Source organism: Montipora capricornis, chromosome 7 (genome assembly GCF_036669925.1).
Source record: "Montipora capricornis isolate CH-2021 chromosome 7, ASM3666992v2, whole genome shotgun sequence".
NCBI classification, from domain to species: Eukaryota; Metazoa; Cnidaria; class Anthozoa; order Scleractinia; family Acroporidae; genus Montipora; species Montipora capricornis.
The window spans coordinates 22519466-22547039 of NC_090889.1; the positions used below are offsets into that span (position 1 = coordinate 22519466).

Below are 27574 nucleotides of genomic sequence, written 5' to 3' on the forward strand. Positions count from 1 at the left end.
TGGCCTGTATAATCCTTTACCCTGTACCTTCAGTTCGCGATTCATAATTTTTTTACAACTAGCGTTTAACGAGAATTATTTGACATCGGATACCCATATAAACACTACAAATTCTTTACGCTTTGCCTACCCGTCAAAATAATGGTCAAAACCGTGATAAGGTCTATTTCGTGAAAACATTAAATTTAAGCCACCAAACCAAGGTAGCTTAAGCGAGTTGGCAATTACGTTAGACCAACGAGAAGTCGCTTGCGGTTATTCAAATCGGAAATACAACAGGCGTGCTATTTTTATTATTTTTTTTTTACTGTATTGGCACGTGCTCTCTCCTCATTTTATCTTACCTGTGAAAACACGTATCATTTTTAAGTCGCTTAACGAAGTCTGCAAACAAACCACTTTCAGTAATTTTAAGCGAGACAACGGCTATTATGAAAACACGGCCAGAGTATCGCAAAAAATATGTGCTGCACGTGCAGCACGATTATTTTCCTTTTTTTTGTAACCAAAATTACTTTTTAACAATATAATCCTTTTTTTCATCTTTCAGAAGGGTTTCGTAAATAAGTCAACTTCTCCTAAATAAAGTGTTGTCATACTATTTATTAGGTAAGGGATTTTATAGGGCTTTTAGAAATTTGAAGAAAATGCTCAGCCACTTAGAAGGTCTTTTAGATTACTGTACCGTTGCCATGGCAACAGTTGGAGACTCGCGCTGACAAGCTGAGAAAGCATTAGACAAAAGGCACCCTCCCGGCAAATCGTTGTCATCTTTTACAATACGAAAAAGATGGAAATTCTTACCAGCGTGGCAATGAGAATTAAGAAGGACAATCAAACGAACATAGATGATTCTTAGAGTATATTAGGTAAATACGATTTTGCACTCAATTAAAAAAGTCGGAACTCACTTGTTGTTAGCACTACAAAGCAATCTAGAATAACAAGGAAAGATATGTTTAACACCTCTACACCTTTTTTGCAAAGTCATAGTTCCAATAATAGCCTCCTACGGTTTTTAATTTTGCACGCAATTTAAAAAGTCGGAACTCACTTGTTGCTAACACTACAAATCAATCAATAATAACAAAGAAAGGTATTTAACACCTCTACACCTTTTTTGCAGTCATAGTTCCCATATTATCTTACTGTTTTGATTTTACACTCGATTGAAAAAGTCTGAAATTACTTGATAACACTAAAAATCAATCTATAATACCACAGAAAAATGCTCTACACCCCTAAGCTCCCCTACACCTTTTTTGCAGCCATAGTTCCTAAAATAGCTTATTGTTGTGATTTTGCACTCTATTGATTAAGTCTGAAATCACTTGTCAACTCAATTTAGAATAACACAGAAATATATTTAAAACCTCTATCGTTTCAAATCCCCTTTAAAATAAAGCTCATTGATACGTTTTATGTAATAAATAATCGTTTTTGAAGAAAAAGTTATCAGCTCTAATTGGCACTCTAACCTCTCTTGGTGTAGTGCCGCCTAAACACGAATTCTCTATCTTCACCTTCCCCATGTTACACTTTGTTTGCCCCCCACATTTTGCATAGACCATTGTTTTCTGCATATGGCTTGTGCAAAATTTGGGGAGGGCAAACAAAGTGTATTATGGGAAATGCGAAAATAGAAAAGATATAGTTTTGTCAGTATACGTAATGCTCTTTTAAAGCTCAGAGGAGTCCTTCTGGGTCTTATAACATGCATATTAAGAGGGTGTAAATGGGGTTAACCGACTAGCGACAAAGGGCTACAAAATATTACTGACTACGGACATAACGAAGAAAAAGTTACCGACAACCGACAAAGGTCGAAGCTTTTAACCGACAACCGACACAGTACTGAAATTTTAACCGACAACCGACATGTGGACCCCCATCCCCCCAATCAGACCCTCTATTAATGCTGTTCATGATAATTCACTCATGTGTGGTAACTAAGAGGAAAGCGTCTTTGGTTTACTCACGCCCAACTGTTGTTTCTTTCTTCAAGAAGAAGAACGTTAGCGATTTTACTTTTCTTCGAACATCTTTTGAAAATTCTGAATTGATGTTCGCAAAGATGATTGTTAGATTTTGTGTACTGGCCATCTGTGAAAACCGCACTGAATCTCCAAAGAAAACTGGAACTTCACCTCCGCTCAGAGTAAAAACGAAGACGCAATTTAAAAAAAAAGAACCGTAAATGGTGTTCAAACGCTTTTTTCAAAGACTTTTGATTACAAAGTTAAAGGGGCTAGGTCACGCAAATTTAGGCAATTTCAGCACTGATCGAATGGTCGTAGAATTAACGAAAATATCAAAATAACTGTTCAAAACTATAGAAGAACTCTAACAAAACACAGGGAAGCCAAGAATGGACATGGACAAAACTAGACAAAACTGGAGAGGATTGAAATGGATTGAATTTGGGTAAATTTGAAAAACGTCGGCCCACCTTTTTTCAAATTTATATGAGTCTATATCAAAATGTCATTTACAAAGCTGGAAAATCATTCTCAGTTGTTATGTGGCCGTGATTTTGCAAATAAAAGACTCTTGCTCTGCCAATATGACGTTTAGAGCTCATTAATAACAAAATTAAACAAAATTACCTAAAATAGCGTGACCTAGCCCCTTTAAATTTACTAGGTTTCTAACATCTTTTGAATCTTTTGACATCTTTTGTGTTACGACCATTAGCATTCTTTTCCAAAGGCAAACTTCTTCAGTGAATTACGACTATTAGAGTTTTGTTTTTAGATCTCAGCCAGTCCCTATAGTCTCATTGTTACAACTATTCCATATGATCCTCAAATGTCTTCGCAAAAGACGACAAGAATTTCTTTGCTTTTTTAAATCTATTTTTAAAGAATTTTTTTGGAGCCTCTTCAGTTTGTTTGCGAAAGAACTCACGCGTCTCCTCGTTCTCCCGGTATTCTTCCCACGGGTCGAATCCAGGCTTTCGAAGACGATTGATTTGGACTGCTTCGTCCCTTGTTTTCTGCAACGATTTTACCCGATCTTTCCAGCCTGGTTTTGCCTGTGATTTCTCGGATTCTATGAGAAGATCCAAGTAATCCACTTGTTCTAGTGGATCCTTTTTGAGGGCTATTTCTGACAACTTGTTAAGACCACGCTGCATTTCGGCGACAAAGTTCAATACGATTTGATTGGTACGGTTGAAGTCTTCCTCTACTTGTTTGATCAAAGCCTCCACCTGACTCTGGCCTTCTACCGCCGCATTGTACATGTCTTTTATCTCGTCATATTCCTTTTCCACTGTAACATACTCTGTTTCGAAGCGATATTGGTCATTTACGTGGTTTTCCCAGTGACACTCGTTTGGACATTGCGTGCAACTCTCAGTTCCTTTCATGGCAGCGCATCGCCTCTTGTCTTCACTTCTTGGAATTTTACAAGGATAATGGCAGGTATAGTTGCATGTTAAGCAATTGGTAGTGTACGTACCGGTTTCCAACGGTATTTGTGTGCGGCGTGGTTCTTGAACAGAGAACTTAAAGTTTCTGTTGGCGTTGATGTCGGCTGCATGTTGCTCGAACGTTCTCGTTAACTGCTGCAGCTCGCTCAATTTATTTACTCCAAGGTCGATCTTTTCACGCAGGCCACAAAGTCGAACTTCCAGTTGAGCTCTTTCACTCAAAACTTGCTTGGTAAGTGTGAGACTCTTTGGTTCCATCTGGGCCAAGCCTGCAAAAAACGTCTCGAAACTCTTGATTCCCATTTTCCAAAACATTCTATCGAAGTTTTCTTCGTCATCTTCGCCACAGTTAACGACAAACAGGGCGCTGTTGTTAAACTTGAAGAAGTGTTGTTCATCCTCTAGGATTCCAGCTTCAAGCATTGCTGACAGGGCTTGAGGCCTTTGCCCATCAGCAAAGGTAAAAAGTACCAAGATATTCTTCTGGATATCTTTTCCGAACATGGACAGGATTCTGTCGAAAACATACTGCTGGGTAGGAGTGAGTCTCGGATTCCCAGCTTGGGCCACGAAGCAGATGGCATCAACATGATCAATGCCTGCTAAACCCTCCGTGTTGAAGAATCTACGGATCTGTTCTGTTATCACTTTGTCACGCTCAATTCCTCTTGTGTCCCCAAAGCCAGGAGTGTCTACAACAGTGAGGTTGAAGGGTAATTTGCATCCTTCCATGTACGGTAGAGTGTAACAAGTTACGAACTGGGTTTGACTGTGTGCTTGATTTCCAATCGTTTTCGCTCCTTGGTTACAAGAGAGCTCGTGGATCATCTTGAAACGAAAGTCGTCCTTCCACTCCACTCCCAGTACGTGGTTGATCATAGCATTCACAGTGGTTGTCTTACCAGAGCCAGTTGCACCAACAAACATTATCACTTTCTCTGGAATGGATTGAGATAAACCAGGTGACTGCCCCTTATTCTCTTGAATGTTGATGACAAATTTTCGCAGATGACTACCGCTCTCTTCGTGCACAGGTGTAAGAGGAAGAGTGTATACTGCTGGCTTTCCATCTTCAGGTGGTTCAACAACCTCGCAGTGGGGAAGAATCTTGATCGCATCAAATTTTGTCGGAGGAACCATGGTTTGCAATGGGTCACTAAGCTCACTGGGACCGCTCTCTCCCTCGCTACCACAAATCGCACTAACTCTAAATTTATAAAGTACTCCTTCTTGAAGACTCTTGATTTTGCAAGTGAGCGATGCACCTTGTGTGTACTGCGAAACTTGCTCCATCTGTTGGGAACTGGTGCTCCACTCAATCTTGTACTTCTCAATTTCAATCCCCTCTCCAATGTTCTTGGGTTCCGTGAAAGCAATGGTAATGGTGTCAGTCGTTGCGGCTTCAAAGGATGGCTTGCCAGGCGGACTTGTTGGTTTAGTAGTTTCAGACAAAGTAGCACTGTATTGGCTGACCACAAACTGTCCCATTGCGCATACTTGGAACAAGTATTTGATAGCAGGCTGAAGACCAGATACGGTAGTAGCTTGCTCAGCCTCGTTCCCACACGCTGAGTACTGAGTGATCCAGGTGGAGCTCGCTTCTTCATCTTTCTTGTACTGAACTTTATACTTCTTAATCTTTTTCTGGCTGAAGTGTGGGTCATTCCACCGAAGCTCGATAGAATCATCTTGCACATTTTCTGCCCTTAGTTTCTCTGGTTTTGGTGATGACTTAAAATCGTCGTCAACTAGATCACCATCCTCGTACAGATGAACTACAGCTCCTAGCTTTTCGCTGAAATTGTCAGACAGACACTCCTCTGTGGCAAAAAACTTCACTTCCTCGTGGTCTTCATTTGCAGCTTTGAGGTCTGCGAAATGTTTCAGAGTGTCACGAATTCTCTTAACGGCATTTTTATCACCAATGTCTGCCGGAGCTTTTCCAGTGAGGTATTCATACATGCTCAAAACTATGAGTCCTGCGAAATGTTTCAGAGTCTTCCAAATTCTCTTAATGACATTTTTATCATCAATGCCTGTTGATGCATTTCCAGTGAGGTATTCATCCATGCTCAAAACTTGAGGATCGTCTTCCTTGCCAATTTTAAATGTGCAGCACACAATATGCTTATTGCTTGGATCTAAACATTCGTTGTTTACATCTTCAGGACCAACGAAAGCAGTGTCTCCCAAGGAATCGATGATACGTTGCAAACTCTTCATTTCTTTCCTTTTTTCCTCAATCCAAGTATCCAAGTGAGATTTTGCGAAGGGGGAACTCTCTTTGTCTTGAAAAATATCGCTAAGAGCTGATTCTTCTGCTCCTCCTCCTCTGATCTTTGGAAGTAGAAACATCAATATTTTCTGCAAAAAGTTCCTGTAGCGCGAGATATTGTTTTTGAAAATAGACAATTGCCTCTTCACTCTAGGGAACGACGAACATACGTCATCTCTCATAAGATCACTACATTGAGCTTCAACCCACTGTAAATGTTCTTGAACCTCACATGTCTTGCTCATATAATTAGCGCTGATTTCTCTCACCATATGTTGCCCCTTACTATCGATTTCACTTAGCGGGCATAAATATACATGAACAGCTACTGCGTTCTGACCCTTGTCCCCAATCAATGATGGCAGGCGTTTGTAGACCCTCACTGCTTCTTCGTAAGTAGTTGGACTTTCTTCTGTTCTGAAGTCTCCGTACATCTTACAACACATTGCCTTTGCTTTATTCTTCTGGTCTTCAGTTATGTCGACAGACCCATTTCCACCAATAGGGACACCAGGTAGCTCTTTTACCAGTACTTTCATATTTCCATGTACTTCATTTACATCTTTATCTTTGGAAACTTCTTGGTCAAAGATCAAGAATACTTTTGCGCCATACAGGATTCCTATCACTACATCGGTGGCAATATCTTGGTCAAAGACCTCTGGATACTGGACTTTTCCTTGTCCCAGATGTTCCATGGTCAGCTGTTTCAACTCAGTTGTTGTCTCATACTTGAGGACCACGCGTGAGTGGCGACTCGACGGCTTTCTGTCATTTAAGTATTTGGCTGCTCCTTGCAAATCAACTAATCCCCCCAAGAAACTCAATTTAAGGCCCCCTTCAACATTGAGAGCACTTATTTTGTCGTCAATTGTGTCTTCAGCAAGGACTTCTGAGTTGGTATACGGCTTGCGTATGCTAACCGCCTGAGACAGGTGATCGGGAGACCACAGCGTTTTCCCAAGGATGAGCTTCTCTGAGCGGCGATCATAAAGCACACCAAGATCAAATGGACGACCCAGTGCCGGGATTTCGTAGCTCCTCCCAGACATTTTGGAAACAGTTCTTTACGCCAAAATATCACTGAAGTACCCAATTCGGGTAATACTATCTGTAGAATGGAAAACGGAAATTTTGTTTGAAACTTGACCAAGAAGAACCCCTGGGGAAGTAGGTCGTTTATCTACGTTCTTCAAGAACTACAGCTCCCGAGGAGTTCTTGTAACTCAATGTGAAGATCATCTGACTGGTGTTACGGAGGTAGTAGGTTCCAGTCCTCCCGCTTAAGACTCTGATTTTTCAGCTGTCCTTTCGCCCGTTGCCAAGCAACTAGTCAAGCAGCAGGGTTGGCGCAGTGTTGAGTGCACTCGCCTCCCACAAATGTGGTCTGGGTTCGATTCCCAGACTAAGCGTCATATGTGGTTTGAAACATGTTTAGTTTTGAGATGATCTCAGTTATAAAGAAAGACTGAATTTTTCAGGCTTTCCTTTCGTTACTGTTAAAGTAGCGTCCAGAACTGCGATGATCTAAAAACTTAACTTGGTTCATTCCCGAAGTTCAAATGTAAGTGATTAATACACTGTAGGTTCACATGAGGGTTGAGTTTGTTGGATCTCTACTCGGCTCCGGTATGCTTTTCTCTGGTTACGCCGGTTTACCCCTCTCTTCAAAAACAAATGTTTACTCGTATTTGAGTTAATTAACCCTTTCACCCCTGAACCGGCCTCAACCAACTATACTTAGTATTTTACTATGTCTAACGCCAGAATATTTTACTCGTGAATGGGGGACCCCCAGGAGTCAATGGGTTAAACTGATTTGATTGCTATGTTCATTGTCCCCTGTTAGTGCTGCAGCAGTAAGAGACTTGTTACTCAACTAAGACGATCTCAAAACTAACTTGGCTCATTCCCGCAATTCAAATGTATGTCTTTAATACATTAATATTGTTCCTTCATATGAGGGTTGAGTTTGTTGGTTCTCTACTCGGCTCCGGTAGGTTTTTCTCCGGTTACGCCGGTTTTAAATTACTCCTCTCCTCAAAAACTAATGTTTACTCGTATTTGAGTTAAACTGTTTTGATTGCTGTGTCCAGTGTCCCCAGTTAGTGCCGCAGCATTAGGAGACTTGACACTTAAATAAAGTTCATTAACTAGTTTATTACACATAAAATGAGAATTTTATTCCATAAAGCTCATTTGTACAAATCTGTACGCTTTATTTTCACATGTGAAAAGAGCATATACAGCCAATCAGAATGGCGTGCAGCTCTTTCACGTGTGGATGTATAGCCAATCAACGATAGCGTAAAGGCTTTTACAAACCAATCACTCGTGTATCTCGTGCATCTCGTGCAAATCGTACTTTGTTATTGAATTAAATTAAATTTTCATTTGGTTCTATCGTTAGTGAGTTTTTTTGTTTCCTCTAATTTGAGTTCAGAAAACTATTTCAATGAAACTTCTCGTCTTATGTGTAATAAACAGCTCACGACATATAAAGTGCTTTGTACGCGGTTGTAATCACTCGTTGTTTGTGTCAAAAACCCTCACTAGCTCGTTCCTCGTTCGTTCGGATTTTGACACAAACAACTCGTGAAGAAATCCCCGTACGCCGCACTTTCTTTGACGTAAACTATATCTACGATCCTTCTCAAGGGTGCATAACACCTGTATAAACTTGCATAAACATCTGTAGTTGCATTCAATGCTACTTTGGTTGGAGAAATATGAATGTAGCTTAAAACGCTATAGATTCAACGTTTTGACACTCCTGTCTGGTGTCTTCATCAGGTGATCCAAAGCTATCACAAGAGTTATTTAACATGCTGACTTATTTGCCGAAAAGGAAAACGAGGGTACGCTCAATAATACTAAATAATAATAATCATAATCATAATCATAATCATAATCATATAAAAAATGTGAATGCTTTGTTTATAGTGGAAGTGCACTTAGCTACCAAGCTAGTTCACACGCACCCCCCTTTTTAAAACTATCTGAAAGAAACAATTCCAACAACAGAAACATGATTAAGAACCCCCACTGGCAGGAGGCAACTAGTTGGCTTTTTACATGCGTGGCAGAGTTGAATCCGAGGCAGCCGGAAACAGGTCCAAACTAGAGGTTAGAACGGGATTTGAACCCAGGACAACTGCATGTAAACCCAACGCCCTAACCACTGGACCACGCCATCAAACCAGTGTTCACCAACAGAGCGCTGGCCAATCAATGCGTTACAACGAATTGACAAAGAGGCGAGGAAGATTATCGCCGAACATGGTGGAAAACACCCCTCAGGGTTGTCCTTTTTGCAACACTTTCCGAGAGGAGTTGGAGGAAGAGGGCTGAAATCAGTCGAAAGCGTATGCAAAGGCGGGTACACAGATTAATTTAAAAGACCTTGCAATGAAAGTTGTGAAAAAATGGAATGAACACTCAGCAAACAAAGGCCATCAGACGCAGTCATGTACGCCAAGGAATTTGGATTGGATTTAGATCTCACTCAACATAATCCGACAAGTTATGTTGCAGATAAAGGAGAAGAAATCCCGGAAAACGAAGCCTCTGAGGCATTGAAGAAGGCAATAAGCAGTAAACAACAAGAAGAAGTAAACGGACAAAACTGGCAACCGAGATCACATGCACAAGATGGGACGACCAAAGTCAGAGTCTGAATGACTGTTATGCGTCAGTTGAACTGAAGAGTGGAAAGTAGCACCAACACATACAGTGACCGGGTTGGATAAATTATATATATATATACCAGGAACTATTGACAACAAAGATCTATCACCAAGAGAAGATAAGAACAAACAACACTCTGATGATGTAACTTGTAGAATGTGCCGCGGAAAAGTACTAGAGAGTGTGGCTCAGGTACTAGCCGGATGTAGTACACTCGGCTCAAACTATGTACCTAACCAGACATAATGCAGCGCTCAAAATTTTGTTTTTTGAGCTTCTCAACGACTTTGACCTTGTCATGGGAGTCAAATCCACCCTGGTACTCACCTGTGGAATCCAAACCACTCTACGAGAATGAAAAAGCATTAGCGTACCAGGATGTACCGGTCGGATGTACCAGTATATGCTAATAGTACCATCGTTCAGTAGAGCCAACAGAACTGATGCGACAATCGTCGACAAAGTAAACAAGCGGGTCATGCTAGTTGAGACGACATGCCCTTTGACTGATTACAGGTCAAAGCCGAAAGAAAATGAAAAGGTCATTATTACATATGCACCACTTTGTTGGGAGCTCCAGTACAAGTACCCTGGATACGCAATACACCAAGTAAACATCGTGTTAGACGTTCTGGGAGGGTACTTGAAGGAAGTTGGGCAGATGATGAGAGAGCTGTTTCAAGGTAAGAGGGCAAGGGAAATACTTCAGAAGATGCGATCACGAGTATAACAACAGAGACACAGAATAAGTCTTTAGTGAACATTGATCACGAACATTGCGATTACTAATAAATCAATTGTAGAGAGCATGAGTTTTTATAGAAGTGTTTTTAGGACAATTAGAGATTTGTTATGTAAATCGGGCCATCATTATATTTTTATCTTTTACTACTTATATATATATATATATATATATATATGTATTCTGCCATGACAATTAACCATTTTTCCTTTTACCAAAAGATGCAAATAGGTGTCACGCAAAAGGCCGCCATCAGCACGGTTCAAAGTCGGAGTCAGGTCGGCATTGCGTGACACCTACTTCTCTGACTCGAATCCTGTGGGAACGACGGTTGGACAAAATGGTCATGTCTTAATAATAATAATACTCTTAATGATCCTCAAATGATAAAAATACATCATCGTCCTTGATTAAAGATAGTGCGAGTTAAAAATGAAAACAAAATCATATAAAAAATTGACTGTACTATTAAAGACAATACTTGAAAACGAATCTACTTACAAATTTAAAGCGTTCTGTGTAAATCCTGGGACATGTAACTGACGATCTTAATGAGCGGTCAGAGCTTTTAGTTACTAATAAAGTAATACGTAAAGGCAGATTCTGGCAAGGGGCCTTCCTAAAACTTCGAGTGTCATACTTACGTTTTTCAGACAAAATCCCTGGAAGAAATCGTGGTGCCTTTTCCCTCTTATGGTCTCCTTCTGCAAGAACATAAATCGTTAAAATTCACATTTCTTGTTGTTAACGAAGTAAGCATCGAACTTAAGTCATCCAGAATTAATTGGTAACAGTCATAAATGGCCAATGGTAGCATAAAATTCATATTTCAAGTTGCAAATCAGCTGATCTGGAATGCGATTCTATGCTTTCATTGAGACCTGAACACTGCTATTGATTTCAATACCACATCACCGCAATTCTATTCGACAAATCTTTAAATCATCAAAGATGTTATTTTCAAGGAGTAGATTTAACTCCAAAAAAGGAGTAAAAAAAAAAAGGTACAAAACCACTCTATTTTTGGAGTAAAATTTACTCTAGTATTGCTTACTCCATTTTTGCAGTAAATTTTACTCCTATATCTTTTACTCTTTTGATAGGGTAAATTTACTCCAGTATTTTTTACCCCTCTGGGGGTGTAAAATTCACTCCAATGCAGGAGTAAATTTTATCCATCTGTTGGAGTGAATTTAACTCTTTAAGTGGAGTTTAATTTAACCTTGACAGAGTGAAATTAACTCCAAAAGTGGAGAGAGATAAAAAGGTACAAAACCACTCCTTTTCAAGAGTGAAATTTACCCTCTCAAACTTTACTCCTCTTGTCAGAGTAATATTTACTCTTCCTACAGAACATATTCACCCTCACTAGATCTACCTTCATTTTATAGTCAAATTCCTCATAAAACCAATTTTTTTTAAATATTTTGTACAGAAAGGATCAGGTTTTCTGGTGGCATTTACATGGAAGAATTTCTCCAAAACAAACCAGTTAAGGGGCCGACCATTTAACTCTTGACGGGGGGGGGGGGGGGGGGGTGGGAATTTTGAAAAAAAATTTCCTGCAAGCGCTTGTTGGAAGAAAAAATTGCATGCAGCACAAATGAAATAGCAAGAAAAAAAAATGTTACATAGCTATTTCATCATTCCTGGGGGGGCTTTACAAAATCCCAGCAAAACTGCAACCATTCCAGATATTCTGCAGGCCAGTGATTCACTCTGGTTAGCCTATTAAAATAACACATTGATTGGCCTAAATAACACTCTGGTTAGCCTAAACGTCACACCGGTTGGCCTACAGTTAGCTTGCAGTTTGCACTTATAATGGGATAAGGAATTTCTTGCTTGCTCGGTTCACATGGCTCCAAGTCATTGAAGTCATTCAAGCCATTACGGTTAGCCTAAATTACACATTGGCTAGCCTAGTTAGCACTGCAGTTAGCCTACAGTTCCTTAGGTTGCTTGCGGTTATTGGGATCAGGGATTTCTGGCTTGCTGGCTCACAAGCAGTAATGGAGGTAAAATTTTCTATTTGAAGAATCAAGTTTTATTAGACAAAGAAAAATAATTTGTTCATTTTTAATCTTTCCAACTGAAGCATTTTCATGTAATTACTTTCTGTTGAAAATATAAGGCTTTTGCAATGTCTTATATAATATAAGACAACATATAACAAATTAGACCATGATCAACTAACTTTAATTCTGCTTTCATATTTGTTTTGGAGATTTCAGTCCACTTTTAAATTGTAACTAATGATTCTAGCAGTAATTACCATGCTATGCGCATTTCTGAACTGCTTTTTGCTATTTTTAGCTATTTTTTTAAATTAAGAAGCTAAACAGTTTCAAATCTACCTGTGGAGCATCACTTTATAATATTGTTATTAGGTAATATTAAATGATTCTAAAGAATGACATTCTGAAATCATGTAGCTATACAAGAATGATTTTGCATAGCTTATAACATTTTAAGGCTTTGCAGCTCCATATATTATTAGAACTATTACTGCAATAACCCCAATGTAAATGTAAACACATTCTGTAAATGTAAACACAACACTTTTTAGAAGAAAAAAAACCCCGCAAAGAAATGAGGAGGGAAAAAAATTTCCTGCAGAGCATTTAGAGTTAAATGGTCAGCCCCTAACCACTATTACTTTTTTTATTGCACGCAGCTCTGGGTTTGTTTGTAAGCGTTGTCATGGAAATAATCTTTTTTCGGATTTTGCGTTTTTGTGACACTGAAGAATCCATTAATCCGACATCACAAATCCGTTTTTTGATTTTCGCAAAAACACGCACCCTAAACCCTTGAGAATGAAAATTTTATAATTTGGACCTAAAAATTCGGAAAGTTTGGTTAAAAAATTTTAACTCCTGTTTAATACTAGAATACCGAAGCTAATTAATATGCAAAACCAGTCGTCTTTGACAGGTGTGTTCTTTGAGGTCCCATGTTTTTAACCAGACGAAAATGAGTTTTCAGCGATTTTTAAGCGGAAATCATCAATGATATAATAAATTTTTTGAGTTCTAGTTCACCGGTATAGTTGTGAATGAACTTATCGACAACACAGCACCTACTTAGATCTTACTATAACACAGCTCTAATCTAGACGATTACGGGCTCTTTAGGTATCCATCGTCAATTTGCGAAAGAGAAAGATAATTTCTGACAGATCTAAAACCAAAACCCTACTGATATCTTACTATCCGTTCAGTTTTGGCAGTACTTTAGTACTCTTCATAAACTGCACTTCTCAAATGACAATGCAGCAAAGAAACAAACGACTTTTTTCGCTAATCGATACATAGGTTGCAGAGGGTAACCGGTCACGTCGACCACAAGTTAACTCGCCTACAGGTTAACTCGCCTACACCAAAGTTAACTCGCCTACACGTTTGAACTTAATTCGCCTACACATAAAGTTAACTCGCCTACACATTCGAAGTTACTGTTGATGTTATAAGATAAAGCAAAAACAAAAAGTTTACACGACAACTAATTATCAGGCAGAAAAAAGAACCATCGATCGCATATCCGAGTCTATTGCTCCCAGTTCGTTTGGAGTGGCCATAGAGTTCTGATAAGAACTGTTTGGATAGTTTCGCAAGACCGGTTTCGGAAACTTATTCATTATGTAGAACATCATAATAAGCCACAGATTAAAACAACATTGTCTTCACTCGTATGTGTTTTTATTTAGTAGACATAAATGTTTCCTTAGTTTGTTTTACATAAGTTCTTAAGCTTTATATTAAAGTTTGCATGCATTGTAACGAGAGCTGTAACGACAACAGCAGTCGGATAACGATCTGTAGGAAACCTCACTGAACCGTAACGCAAGTGACAGAAGCTGCTTCCACATCAACTTGACTACCTCTAACTCGAATATCAGATCACCGATCACAGACAAGGCAATGACAAAAGAACTGTTCACACTATTTTAATAGAAGTATAATAAGAATTCATCCTAGGTTTACAATCTCAAGATAGTCCAAAAGCAAGTCTTGACACACTAATTCTAGACTGCATCTCTTAGCAGAGTCGGAGAACTCGAAATCTTACGGCAGACAGATCTTTTCGAACAATTTGCGTACAGGTTATAACCTTGCAAAAAGATTAAACTAAATACGATAAATTCACCGCTTCAAAACGTTTTTCAAAGCTTTACAGATCTTTCTGAAGTGACTGAATGAAATACTAAAATGATTGGCTAATCGCTTGCACTCAACACAACTTCTATGTGCTCTTCCACCGCGACACAACACAATATGGCCGACGGTACAAGTCCTGATCTGAAAGTAAGATGCGCGCAAGCTCTTATGGGATTTTTGGCCGCTAGCGCGCTTTATTGCTCGATGTTCAAAAAAATCTCGTCTTAATTGCTCGTCCATGTGCTCGTCTTAATTTGTTTTGCTTTTACGACACTCAATTGAAAACCGCTCTATGGTAAATGATTGCGCTTGGCGTTGCTAAACTAAAAACGTTTACGCCAGAAAGCGAAATTTCTTTCGGTATAAAGGAAAAAAAAAAACGTTTTTGTGGAAAGTTTGGATCACTTTCGAAGCTTAGAGATACGCGAAAAGGTAAGAAATGTTTTTGTGATGAGCCTGCGTCTGTCTGACCACGAGGTATTAAACAACATCGCATCTTCATCAACTTTTTTCGATTTCGCCAGGATTTTCTCTCTTTTTTCGCTCGTATTTCGTACTTCCAAACTTTTGGAGTTTAAGGAATTTAATAAAACAATTATTCCATTCGCGCTTGTTGGATATGAGAGTGGTTATAGCCAACTCGGCGCTACGCGCCTCGTTGGCTATTTACAATCTCATATCCAACGCGCGCTCATGAAAGTAATAATTGTTAAGAATTCCTATTTTTTTACGTTGCCACCAATAGCGTAGCTCCTACTCTACTCTAATATAAAAACTACACATAACCACATAACCCATAACTCCTCGATTCGCTCTGACCAAGGGCTAACGCTCGAAACGTCAGCTTTTGGAATCTCTGTACGGTGACCAAAGTACATTATCAACTCCGTTGATAACCAAATTTTTGGTGCCGAAGAAGAGATTGGGAAGGCAGCGTCTCACCTCTAATATCAGGATTCAGGAGTTATAGGAAGAAATCATACTTGAAGGTAACTGAAATTCTTTGGATCTAGAGAATGTTTAGACTTGATACTCGTTATCATTACAGTGATTTATTTCGATATATGCGAGAAGCTATTTTCCGTGAAACGTGATCTAGACCCCCCTTTACCACCCTCTGTCGAGTAAACTTCTTGTTTTTGCTTTATCTTATAACATCAACAGTAACTTCGAATGTGTAGGCGAGTTAACTTTATGTGTAGGCGAATTAACTTCGACCGTGTAGGCGAGTTAACTTTGGTGTAGGCGAGTTAACCTGTAGGCGAGTTAACTTGTGGGCGACGTGACCGTAATCCCTGAATCCTGATATTAGAGGTGAGATGATGCCTTCCCAATCTCTTCTTCGGCACCAAAAATTTGGTTATCAACGGAGTTGATAATGTACTTTGGTCACCGTACAGAGATTCCAAAAGCTGACGTTTCGAGCGTTAGCCCTTGGTCAGAGCGAATCGAGGAGTTATGGGTTATGTGGTTATGTGTAGTTTTTATATTAGAGTAGAGTAGGAGCTACGCTATTGGTGGCAACGTAAAAAAATAGGAATACTTAACAATTATTAATTCCATGAGCGCGCGTTGGATATGAGATGGTAATAGCCAACGAGGCGCGTAGCGTCGAGTTGGCTATAACCACTCTCATATCCAACAAGCGCGAATGGAATAAATGTTTTATTAAATTCCTTAAACTCTAAAAGTTTGGAAGTACGAAATACGAGCGAAAAAAGAGAGAAAATCCTGGCGAAATTAAAAAAAGTTTATGAAGATGCGATGTTGTGTAATACCTCGTGGTCAGACAGACGCAGGCTCATCACAAAAACATTTCTTACCTTTTCGCGCATCTCTAAGCTTCGAAAGTGATCCAAACTTTCCACAAAAACGTTTTTCTTTTGCTTTATACCGAAAGAAATTTCGCTTTCTGGCGTAAACGTTTTCGCGTATCTCTAAGCTTCGAAATTGATCCAAACTTTCCACAAAAACGTTTTTCTTTTGCTTTACACCAAAAGAAATTTCGCTTTCTGGCGTAAACGTTTCTAGTTTAGGAACGCCAAACGCAATCAAGCGTAATACCTCGTGGTCAGACAGACGCAGACTCATCACAAAAACATTTCTTACCTTTTCGCGTATCTCTAAGCTTCGAAAGTGATCCAAATTTTCCACAAAAACGTTTTTCTTTTGCTTTATACCGAAAGAAATTTCGCTTTCTGGCGTAAACATTTTTAGTTTAGCAACGCCAAGCGCAATCAAGCGTAATACCTCGTGGTCAGACAGACGCAGACTCATCACAAAAACATTTCTTACCTTTTCGCGTATCTCTAAGCTTCGAAAGTGATCCAAACTTTAAACAAAAACGTTTTTCTTTTGCTTTATACCGAAAGAATTTTTTGCTTTCTGGCGTAGACGTTTTTAGTTTAGCAACGCCAAGCGCAAACAAGCGTAATACCTCGTGGTCAGACAGACGCAGACTCATTACAAAAACATTTCTTACCTTCTCGCGTATCTCTAAGCTTCGAAAGTGATCCAAACTTTCCACAAAAACGTTTTTCTTTTGCTTTATACTGAAAGAAATTTCGCTTTCTGGCGTAAGCGTTTTTAGTTTAGCAACGCCAAGCGCAATCAAGCCTAATACCTCGTGGTCAGACAGACGCAGACTCATCACAAAAACATTTCTTACCTTTTCGCGTATCTCTAAGCTTCGAAAGTGATCCAAACTTTCCACAAAAACGTTTTTCTTTTGCTTTATACCGAAAGAAATTTGGCTTTCTGGCGTAGACGTTTTTAGTTTAGCAACGCCAAGCGCAATCAAGCCTAATACCTCGTGGTCAGACAGACGCAGACTCATCACAAAAACATTTCTTACCTTTTCGCGTATCTCTAAGCTTCGAAAGTGATCCAAACTTTCCACAAAAACGTTTTTCTTTTGCTTTATACCGAAAGAAATTTGGCTTTCTGGCGTAGACGTTTTTAGTTTAGCAACGCCAAGCGCAATCAAGCGTAATACCTCGTGGTCAGACAGACGGAGACTCATCACAAAAACATTTCTTAGCTTTTTGCGTATCTCTAAGCTTCGAAGGTGATCCAAACTTTGCACAAAAACGTTTTTATTTCGCCTTATACCGAAAGAAATTTCGCTTCCTGGTGTAAACGTTTTTAGTTTAGCAACGCCAAGCGCAATCAAGCGTAATACCTCGTGGTCAGACAGACGCAGACTCATCACAAAAACATTTCTTAGCTTTTCGCGTATCTCTAAGCTTCGAAGGTGATCCAAACTTTGCACAAAAACGTTTTTCTTTCGCCTTATACCGAAAGAAATTTCGCTTCCTGGCGTAAACGTTTTTAGTTTAGCAACGCCAAGCGCAATCAAGCGTAACACCTCGTGGTCAGACAGACGCAGACTCATCACAAAAACATTTCTTACCTTTTCGCGTATCTCTAAGCTTCGAAAGTGATCCAAACTTTCCACAAAAACGTTTTTCTTTTACTTTATACCGAAAGAAATTTTGCTTTCTGGCGTAAGCGTTTTTAGTTTAGCGACGCCAAGCGCAATCAAGCCTAATACCTCGTGGTCAGACAGACGCAGACTCATCACAAAAACATCTCTTACCTTTTCGCGTATCTCTAAGCTTCGAAAGTGATCCAAACTTTCCACAAAAACGTTTTTCTTTTGCTTTATACCGAAAGAAATTTGGCTTTCTGGCGTAGACGTTTTTAGTTTAGCAACGCCAAGCGCAATCAAGCGTAATACCTCGTGGTCAGACAGACGGAGACTCATCACAAAAACATTTCTTAGCTTTTTGCGTATCTCTAAGCTTCGAAGGTGATCCAAACTTTGCACAAAAACGTTTTTATTTCGCCTTATACCGAAAGAAATTTCGCTTCCTGGTGTAAACGTTTTTAGTTTAGCAACGCCAAGCGCAATCAAGCGTAATACCTCGTGGTCAGACAGACGCAGACTCATCACAAAAACATTTCTTAGCTTTTCGCGTATCTCTAAGCTTCGAAGGTGATCCAAACTTTGCACAAAAACGTTTTTCTTTCGCCTTATACCGAAAGAAATTTCGCTTCCTGGCGTAAACGTTTTTAGTTTAGCAACGCCAAGCGCAATCAAGCGTAACACCTCGTGGTCAGACAGACGCAGACTCATCACAAAAACATTTCTTACCTTTTCGCGTATCTCTAAGCTTCGAAAGTGATCCAAACTTTCCACAAAAACGTTTTTCTTTTACTTTATACCGAAAGAAATTTTGCTTTCTGGCGTAAGCGTTTTTAGTTTAGCAACGCCAAGCGCAATCAAGCCTAATACCTCGTGGTCAGACAGACGCAGACTCATCACAAAAACATCTCTTACCTTTTCGCGTATCTCTAAGCTTCGAAAGTGATCTAAACTTTCCACAAAAACGTTTTTCTTTTGCTTTATACCGAAAGAAATTTGGCTTTCTGGCGTAGACGTTTTTAGTTTAGCAACGCGAAGCGCAATCAAGCGTAATACTTCGTGGTCAGACAGACGCAGGCTCATCACAAAAACATTTCTTACCTTTTCGCGTATCTCTAAGCTTCGAAAGTGATCCAAACTTTCCACAAAAACGTTTTTCTTCTGCTTTATACCGAAAGAAATTTGGCTTTCTGGCGTAAACGTTTTTAGTTTAGGAACGCCAAGCGCAATCAAGCGTAATACCTCGTGGTCAGACAGACGCAGGCTCATCACAAAATCATTTCTTACCTTTTCGCGTATCTCTAAGTTTCGAAAGTGATCCAAACTTTCCACAAAAATGTTTTCCTTTTGCTTTATACCGAAAGAAATTTCGCTTTCTGGCGTAAACGTTTTTAGTTTAGCAACGCCAAGCGCAATCATTTACCATAGAGCGGTTTTCAATTGAGTGTCGTAAAACCAAAACCAATTAAGACGAGCACATGGACGAGCAGTTAAGACGAGATTTTTTTGAACATTGAGCAATAAAGCGCGCCAGCGGCTAAAAATTCCATAAGAGCTTGTGCGCATCTAGGGGCACCCAACGACCAATTTGTTGTAAAATGTATTATTATACCCCAGTTAATGAAAATAAATGTTATTAAGGCATTTTCAGGTCTTTTTCAGTGTTGCTGGGAAAACATTATCTGTTCCTTTTTCCCAGCAAGACACACAAGAAATTTCCCAGCCAGCTAGATAAAATTGGTTGGTTTCCCAGCCAGCTGATCAAATTTATTTCCCAGCCAGGAATTCTGCGCGCTTTCAAATCCCTCGATCCGAAACGACCGAACAAAAGCGACAAAACCGGGACAAAACAAGTTTTTTTCCGCACGCGCAATCACTCTGACCAGCCGTCGTATGTTTGTGACTACTCTCTGGGAGAGGGAAGGGGTTCTTTTTTTTTTTTTTTTTTTTTTTAGTCGTCCTCAGTCTTCAGAGTTTCTACAGCCAGCTCGGGTTGAAATGCTACAAAAAGTCAGTAATTCCCAGGCAAAACCAATATCAATAACAAAATTTCCCAGCCAGCTCATCGAAACACCTGTATTTTTGCCAGCCAGCAAGATTCCTCTGGGGAACAGATAATGTGAGGAACAGATTTGTTGGGTGCCCCTGCGCATCTTACTTTCAGATAAGGACTTGTACCGTCGGCCATATTGTGTTGTGTCGCGGTGGAAGAGCACATAGAAGTTTTGTTGAGTGCAAGCGATTAGCCAACCATTTTACACAGGTATTTCATTCAGTCACTTCGGAAAGATCTGTAAAGCTTTGAAAAACGTTTTGAAGCGGTGAATTTATCGTATTTAGTTTAACCTTTTTGCAAGGTTATAACCTGTACGCAAATTGTTCGAAAAGATCTGTCTGCCGTAAGATTTCGAGTTCTCCGACTCTGCTAAGAGATCCAGTCTAGAATTAGTGTGTCAAGACTTGCTTTTGGACTATCTTGAGATTGTAAACCTAGGATGAATTCTTATTATACTTCTATTAAAATAGTGTGAACAGTTCTTTTGTCATTGCCTTGTCTTGTCTGTGATCGGTGATTGATGTGGAAGCAGCTTTTGTCACTTGCGTTACGGTTCAGTTAGGTTTCCTACAGATCGTTATCCGAGTGCTGTTGTCGTTTTAGCTCTCGTTACAATGCATGCAAACTTTAATATAAAGCTTAAGAACTTATGTAAAACAAACTAAGGAAACATTTATGTCTACTAAATAAAAACACATACGAGTGAAGACAATGTTGTTTTAATCTGTGGCTTATTATGATGTTCTACATAATGAATAAGTTTCCGAAACCGGTCTTGCGAAACTATCCAAACAGTTCTTATCAGAACTCTATGGCCACTCCAAACGAACTGGGAGCAATAGACTCGGATATGCGATCGATGGTTCTTTTTTCTGCCTGATAATTAGTTGTCATGTAAACTTCTTATTTTTGCTTTATCTTATAACATCAACAGTAACTTCGAATGTGTAGGCGAGTTAACTTCATGTGTAGGCGAATTAACTTCGAACGTGTAGGCGAGTTAACTTCGGTGTAGGCGAGTTAACCTGTAGGCAAGTTAACTTGTGGGCGACGTGACCGTTATCCCTGAAGGTGAGACGCTGCCTTCCCAATCTCTTCTTCGGCACCAAAAATTTGGTTATCAACGGAGTTGATAATGTACTTTGGTCACCGTACAGAGATTCCAAAAGCTGACGTTTCGAGCGTTAGCCCTTGGTCAGAGCGAATCGAGGAGTTATGGGTTATGTGGTTATGTGCAGTTTTTATATTATAGTAGAGTAGGAGCTACGCTATTGGTGGCAACGTAAAAAAATAGGAATGCTTAACAATTATTAATTCCATGAGCGCGCGTTGGATATGAGATGGTAAATAGCCAACGAGGCGCGTAGCGCCGAGTTGGCTATAACCACTCTCATATCCAACTAGCGCGAATGGAATAAATGTTTTATTAAATTCCTTAAACTCTAAAAGTTTGGAAGTACGAAATACGAGCGAAAAAGGAGAGAAAATCCTGGCGAAATCGAAAAAAGTTGATGAAGATGCGATGTTGTGTAATACTTCGTGGTCAGACAGACGCAGGCTCATCACAAAAACATTTCTTACTTTTTCGCGTATCTCTAAGCTTCGAAAGTGATCCAAACTTTCCACAAAAACGTTTTTCTTTTGCTTTATACCGAAAGAAATTTCGCTTTCTTGCGTAAACGTTTTTAGTTTAGCAACGCCAAGCGCAATCAAGCGAATACCTCGTGGTCAGACTGACGCAGGCTCATCACAAAAACATTTCTTACCTTTTCGCGTATCTCTAAGCTTCGAAAGTGATCCAAACTTTCCACAAAAACGTTTTTCTTTTGTTTTATACCGAAAGAAATTTCGCTTTCTGGCGTAAACGTTTTTAGTTTAGCAACGCCAAGCGCAATCATTTACCATAGAGCGATTTTCAATTGAGTGTCGTAAAAGCAAAACAAATTAAGACGAGCACATGGACGAGCAATTAAGACGAGATTTTTTTGAACATCGAGCAATAAAGCGCGCCAGCGGCCAAAATTCCCATAAGAGCTTGGGCGCATCCTACTTAATTCAGATAAGGACTTGTACCGTCGGCCATGTTGTGTTGTGTTGTGTCGCGGTGGAAGAGCACATAGAAGTTTTGTTGAGTGCAAGCGATTAGCCAACCATTTTACACAGGTATTTCATTCAGTCACTTCGGAAAGATTTGTAAAGCTTTGAAAAACGTTTTGAAGCGGTGAATTTATCGTATTTAGTTTAACCTTTTTGCAAGGTTATAACCTGTACGCAAATTGTTCGAAAAGATCTGTCTGCCGTAAGATTTCGAGTTCTCCGACTCTGCTAAGAGATGCAGTCTAGAATTAGTGTGTCAAGACTTGCTTTTGGACTATCTTGAGATTGTAAACCTAGGATGAATTCTTATTATACTTCTATTAAAATAGTGTGAACAGTTCTTTTGTCATTGCCTTGTCTGTGATCGGTGATCTGATATTCGAGTTAGAGGTAGTCAAGTTGATGTGGAAGCAGCTTCTGTCACTTGCGTTACGGTTCAGTGAGATTTCCTACAGATCGTTATCCGACTGCTGTTGTCGTTACAGCTGGGTGTACTCTATCGCTAGACCTTGCAAAAGGAAATTTTGTCCTTTTTTTTTTGAAAGGTATTGAGTATTCGTGGATAGGTTCCTTTAGAGTTGATTTTCAGCTGATCTCCCGCACACTTCTTCCGTAGAAAGGTTCGTGAGCCCCCCCAGTGTTTCCTTTTCAGTTCCCCCTTTAAAATTACACATTAAGATTGTGTTCAGCTTAGCTTCAATTGTCAACTTTCAATTTCGATTGTTGAGTTGAATTTATCGTAAAATTTGCCACAAATGTTTCCCTTTCCAATTCACAAGAGTTAAGTCTAGCTTATATCAAAGTTAAAAAAAAGAGTTATTGAAGGTTTGATCTTTGTGAAGAATTGAAAAAAAAAAAAAAAGAAACTAGCCCCAGCTGAGCCTCAGAGATTGTAAACAATGTCTTCATCAGTACTTACTTGTAGGATATGTAAAACAACCTACAAGGAAGGAAGAATCTCGTCCCATAAATGATGTTAAAGGAAAAATGTCAAGCCTGTAGGAATACCACTATCCGCCTCAGATGTTCAGCGTCCAAACTCACAACTCCCCTGTACAAGCTAAAACATTTAAAGTCACTACCAAAGTCAGTAGATGATTTGTTCCCTGAAGCTAAGAAAACTTTTTTGTAAAAACGTTTGGTAGTGTGGCCCTCATAAGCAGTTTAAGGTGCTGTGGTGCATGTTATGTAAGGTTGCACAGGCTGTCACCCAGTGTAAACAAAAGTGTTCCACAGCCCCTGTCTGCAAACAATTCTATTCGAAATCAAGTTTGTTGTGCCCCAGTGCCATATGAACTGACATCAAAGCAAACTCAGCGGAGGATTTGAAACAAACTTTAAAACTGGGCAAGGCAAAAAGTGACTGAACGCGGCACAGAAATTCCTATCACCGCAATTTGAGGAATGTAGAGACATCCACAGTCACTAGCAGCACAACAACACCGGTCGCTGCGGTCGTCGGAACTCTCGGAACTGTTTCCGCTGCTAATGTTCTCGCAGTAGCAAATTCTGGACAAAAAGCGAGTGCCACTTCGGTTGCGGCTGCCAGAGCCGGTAAGTAAACTGTTACTCTACTAGATATTTCATTAGAATTATCGTAAAGATTGACGAACGGAAATGCACTTTTTTCCTTTTACTATGTTAATGATAATAAATGAAAGAAAAAGGGATAAGCGTTCGCCTGTGGACGGCTAGCAAAATGGTTTTTACCTCTTTCTCGATACAGTACGGTGATGCAAACACTCTTCATTTTCGGCAGGTTTGCAACAAAGCTTACCTCAGCCCTGCGACCCTCCTTGGTCTGTTTCTTTAAGATCAAAAATTATATGTTTGAAGGTTGTCAACTTGTGTAGCTGCGGCTACCAGAGCTGGTAAGTAAACTTGAATTATCGGTAAAATGGGTGAAGGGAAATGCACTTTTCCTTTTACTACGTTAAGTTCATAAATGAAAAAGGGATGTGGACCTGTGGAGCGTAAGCAAAGTGTTTTTACCTTTTTAGCAGTAATGCAAATATCTTCATGAAGAAAGTTTAAAGCTTAAGGTAATTCCCTTGAAATTGTTCTACTATCAAACTTTTTTGGAAACTTGGCATAATTAACATTCATGATATGAACATTAAAAAAATGCAATAAAAAAATGGGGTCACCGTGCTTGTTTACGCGTCAGCAAGCTCTTAAAATGGGATATTTTTACTGTTTTCGCGTTAAAAATTCGAATCACCTTCATACAGAATTAAGTCTTTGAAAATAAAGCTTCTTTTATTTACATAAGCAGTAATGCTTCATTTACGCCGACTCTGATTCCCTGGTTGTGGGAATAGTGCACTTTTTGGGACAGTTCCGTGGTTAGCTTGAAGTCCTCGCCTTGGGTAAAATACACCCAGTACGGAACTGTTTTCCAAAAAAAATTTTTTTCTTCTTCAAATATGTTCTTTATTAGACAGTTCTTAGCAAATACCTGAAAAAAAAATCGGGGGTCACCGTGCTCCTTTGAGAGAAAAGGAGCATTTATTTCGTTATCGGGTTTAGTTTGAGCGAAAGCTCTTACGTTTTGTATGCGCACGTGCTCATGTGCGAGCGCTAATGACGCGAAAATCGTGCGCAGTAGGGATGCGCAATGCAATACTAAGGAATTACCTTAATTACTATTTTTTCGCCATTGAGATATGGATTGTACTAAATTCGTTAGTGAGCCTTTTCCTCAATATTTTTACACTGGGTTCAGTTTTGTTCGTTTTAGGCTTGTGTGGGTAAGCCGATGTGCTGTGTAAGCTACTTGTGAAATTTTATATATTTTCCTATTTTTTCACGTTTTTCCTATTTTGTTGTGTTCAAATTTCCAGTTTTTCTATTTTCTTGAGCTGATGTGCTGCTTGACACCCTGAAAAAAGCTATTATATCATAGTGTGCCATGCTAGATTGTTACCCTCTTGAAAGAGAAAATGAATTAGGATGAAGCTGCCCGAGAAAACATCGCATTACCCTGTTAACTTTCTGCTTTTCATACATTTTTCTCATATGTGTGTCCGTGAAATACAAGTAGGATTTTGAAAGCAGCACGAAATTTTGGTAAGGTCTACTGCATTTGTGAAAATACAACCAAAATTACCTGATCTTAAAAATCATGGAAATTAATTTTATCACATAAGCCACAGTCTGCACACCTCCATTGTCAGATGCTGTGGAAGTATTAGCACAAAAGGACAAGTCGGGCAGTACACTTAAGCTTATATAAAACCTGAAGACCTGAATGGTCATTTTAGAAATAAATGGCTGAAATCGCACAAAGGAAACAAAAAGAAGATAATAAATGAGTGCTAATACAGTGGCTACAGATTTATATTTGGAACACACTTACCTTTACTATAGAAACAATTCAAAATTATAGCTTTCCTTATTATTGGATAAAGCTTTGTTGTACCCTCTCCATTCTGCGTCTAGAAGATGTATTAATTTTACATCTCTTTGTTTAAATCCAAAAATAATGAGGTATCAAAAAAATGTCGTCGTTAAAAATATTTCTTCAGCTAGTCTTGCAGTACTTCATAGGTGACTGGACCTGGGTTCTAACTGGATTTTCTTTCAAACGTTTTTAAAAGCTCATGCTAAGCCTATTGCAATGCTGGATTAGTTGGTAACTCAACTGAGGGTGATATTGTTTCGAATGATTTCAAAACTTTTCCTCTTGACAATCCTCTTCGGTGACTAGTTTTCATTTTATTTGATACAGGCCTCTTCTTCTTCAGTTTGGGTTATTTGATCAAGTGCGTGTTGATCATGGCACGGAATTCTGCCTCTGCATCTTTGTACAGGAGCTACTCAAGAATAGATGCCATGATAACAGCAGAGCCCCTTGGAGGCAAACAACATCCACCAAGAATTACAGGGCAGAGAGGCTCTGGCCAGAGGAAAACTCCAGAGTAAATTATCCACTTAAAAAGGCACTCTCCATTATAAAGGAGCAAGAGATCTTTGACATGGCAGATCCTCTGGTTAAGTTTGCTGTATCCTGGCTGACCATAAATGTCATCAAAGTGGGATCTGCAAACTTTGTTAATTCTTGGAACCATCAACGAATTCCAGGTGAGTGGTGGTATTTCATTTCAGAAAGTCGTGGACTTTCTTTACTGAATTTCACTAAAACCACAAGTAACCATATCAATACAGCATTGTTATCTACAGAAGCATTTGGCCCAAATTGTGTTTCAAACAAATAAGCAGCTAGAGTGAAAGGGTAAGTTATAGGCACAGAAAGTGCAGAAAGGCAAATATGGTAGAGGGAATTAACCCTATAACTAGCCAAAAAAAAAAAAAAAAAAACACAAATTCCCTCTACCACTGTTGCCTATGTGAGCTTTCTGTGGCTATAACTTAGCCTTTCACTCTGCTTATGCATTTTTACCCACACAAGTGTACCATTTTCAAGCAAATAGAGCAGTCAATGATATGCCTACATGATAAATCATCATTCTGTCAATGTGGAATGTAACAATTTGTTGGTACATTCTGAATGTATGTAATGGCTTACAGACTAGAAAAAAATTTCCTTTTCATTTACAGGACCTAAAGGATGTATACCCATTGAGACAATGAGAGAAACAAATCATGCTGTTCGATTGGAACCACATTTGATTCTTACAACTGTAGAGGCTGTACGAATGTATGAAGAACGAGGTGGAAGGCTAAATACTGACCCCAGCATCAGTTATGATCCAATTGCATACTATGATCACCTTCAAAAGTCAAGGGAGCATTTATTTTTTTCTCAAAACTCTCCTTTTGCAAGCATATTTCGTGATGTTGTTCACGACAGAATTGACACATTTGTTACTGCAATTAAAAGTTTCATTGAAATAACAGAATTCCTTTCCCAAACAGAGGCCACTCTATAACTGAAATCTATTTTTCTGACTAAGGCTAGAATTAAGCATTTATTACAACTTGAACTGCACTCATAAACAAATTATAAACTTTTTTCCATAAAGTAACAGTAACTGATAATTAGTAATTTCAGTCAATGCCTGGGACACACATAAAGGGAGTGCTAGTCAACAGAGGCATTGAAAGTAACAACAATGCAATAAACTCAACAGTGGAGTTAACTAATAGAATATTAATATTACCCTACATAATGTAGATGGAAGCATCATCCATTGAAATAAGTCACTCATATCTTCAGTTGTGTTTCAGTCTTCTTTAATGAAGATCAAATCAGGTTACTTTTTGTGTTTCAACATTTGTTTATCATACAGCAAATTTCAACTAAAACTTAGTTTTTTTAACTTTGTATGTTCCATCAAATATGTTCATATTCATAATGCTTAGTAACAAATCCAGCATTTCCTTGGTCTCAGCATCACGAAAATGTTCACTACAAAAATTTCAACTTTTACATCATGTTATATAAAACTGGTAAATATCAAAAAGACATGGTAATGCAAATTGGCCAGACTACAGATCATTGACATCAGTATCGTCATCAGTCTCATTTTGAGGTGGACTGATTAGGTTTGCCTACCGAAGAGCAGATATCATTGAAATTTCTGGAATGTCTAGAAGAGTTGCAAGGCCACTGACAAACATGGGCTTTCTTATCTGGGCATCTGGCAAACTAAGTCGACATAAAGGACAATCCTCTAGTTTGGAAACGCATATAAAGCAACCAATTAATTGGCCACAGCAAAATTAACAACAAGA

The 27574-nt window shown here is 39.1% G+C and overlaps 1 protein-coding gene across 1 annotated transcript; it reads right to left on the minus strand.

The window, feature by feature from the left end:
• Positions 1–860: 860 nt before the first annotated feature.
• On the minus strand, positions 861–6760 carry LOC138055783 (uncharacterized). Its single transcript, XM_068901654.1, has one exon. It carries the CDS (start codon positions 6758–6760, stop codon positions 2789–2791), a length of 3972 nt encoding a protein of 1323 aa, XP_068757755.1. The 3' UTR covers positions 861–2788.
• Positions 6761–27574: the final 20814 nt, after the last annotated feature.

What these genes read in the sequence shown, in the direction of transcription:
- LOC138055783 (XM_068901654.1), bottom strand. Translation starts at nt 6,760, where the DNA reads ATGTCTGGGAGGAGCTACGAAATCCCGGCACTGGGTCGTCCATTTGAT.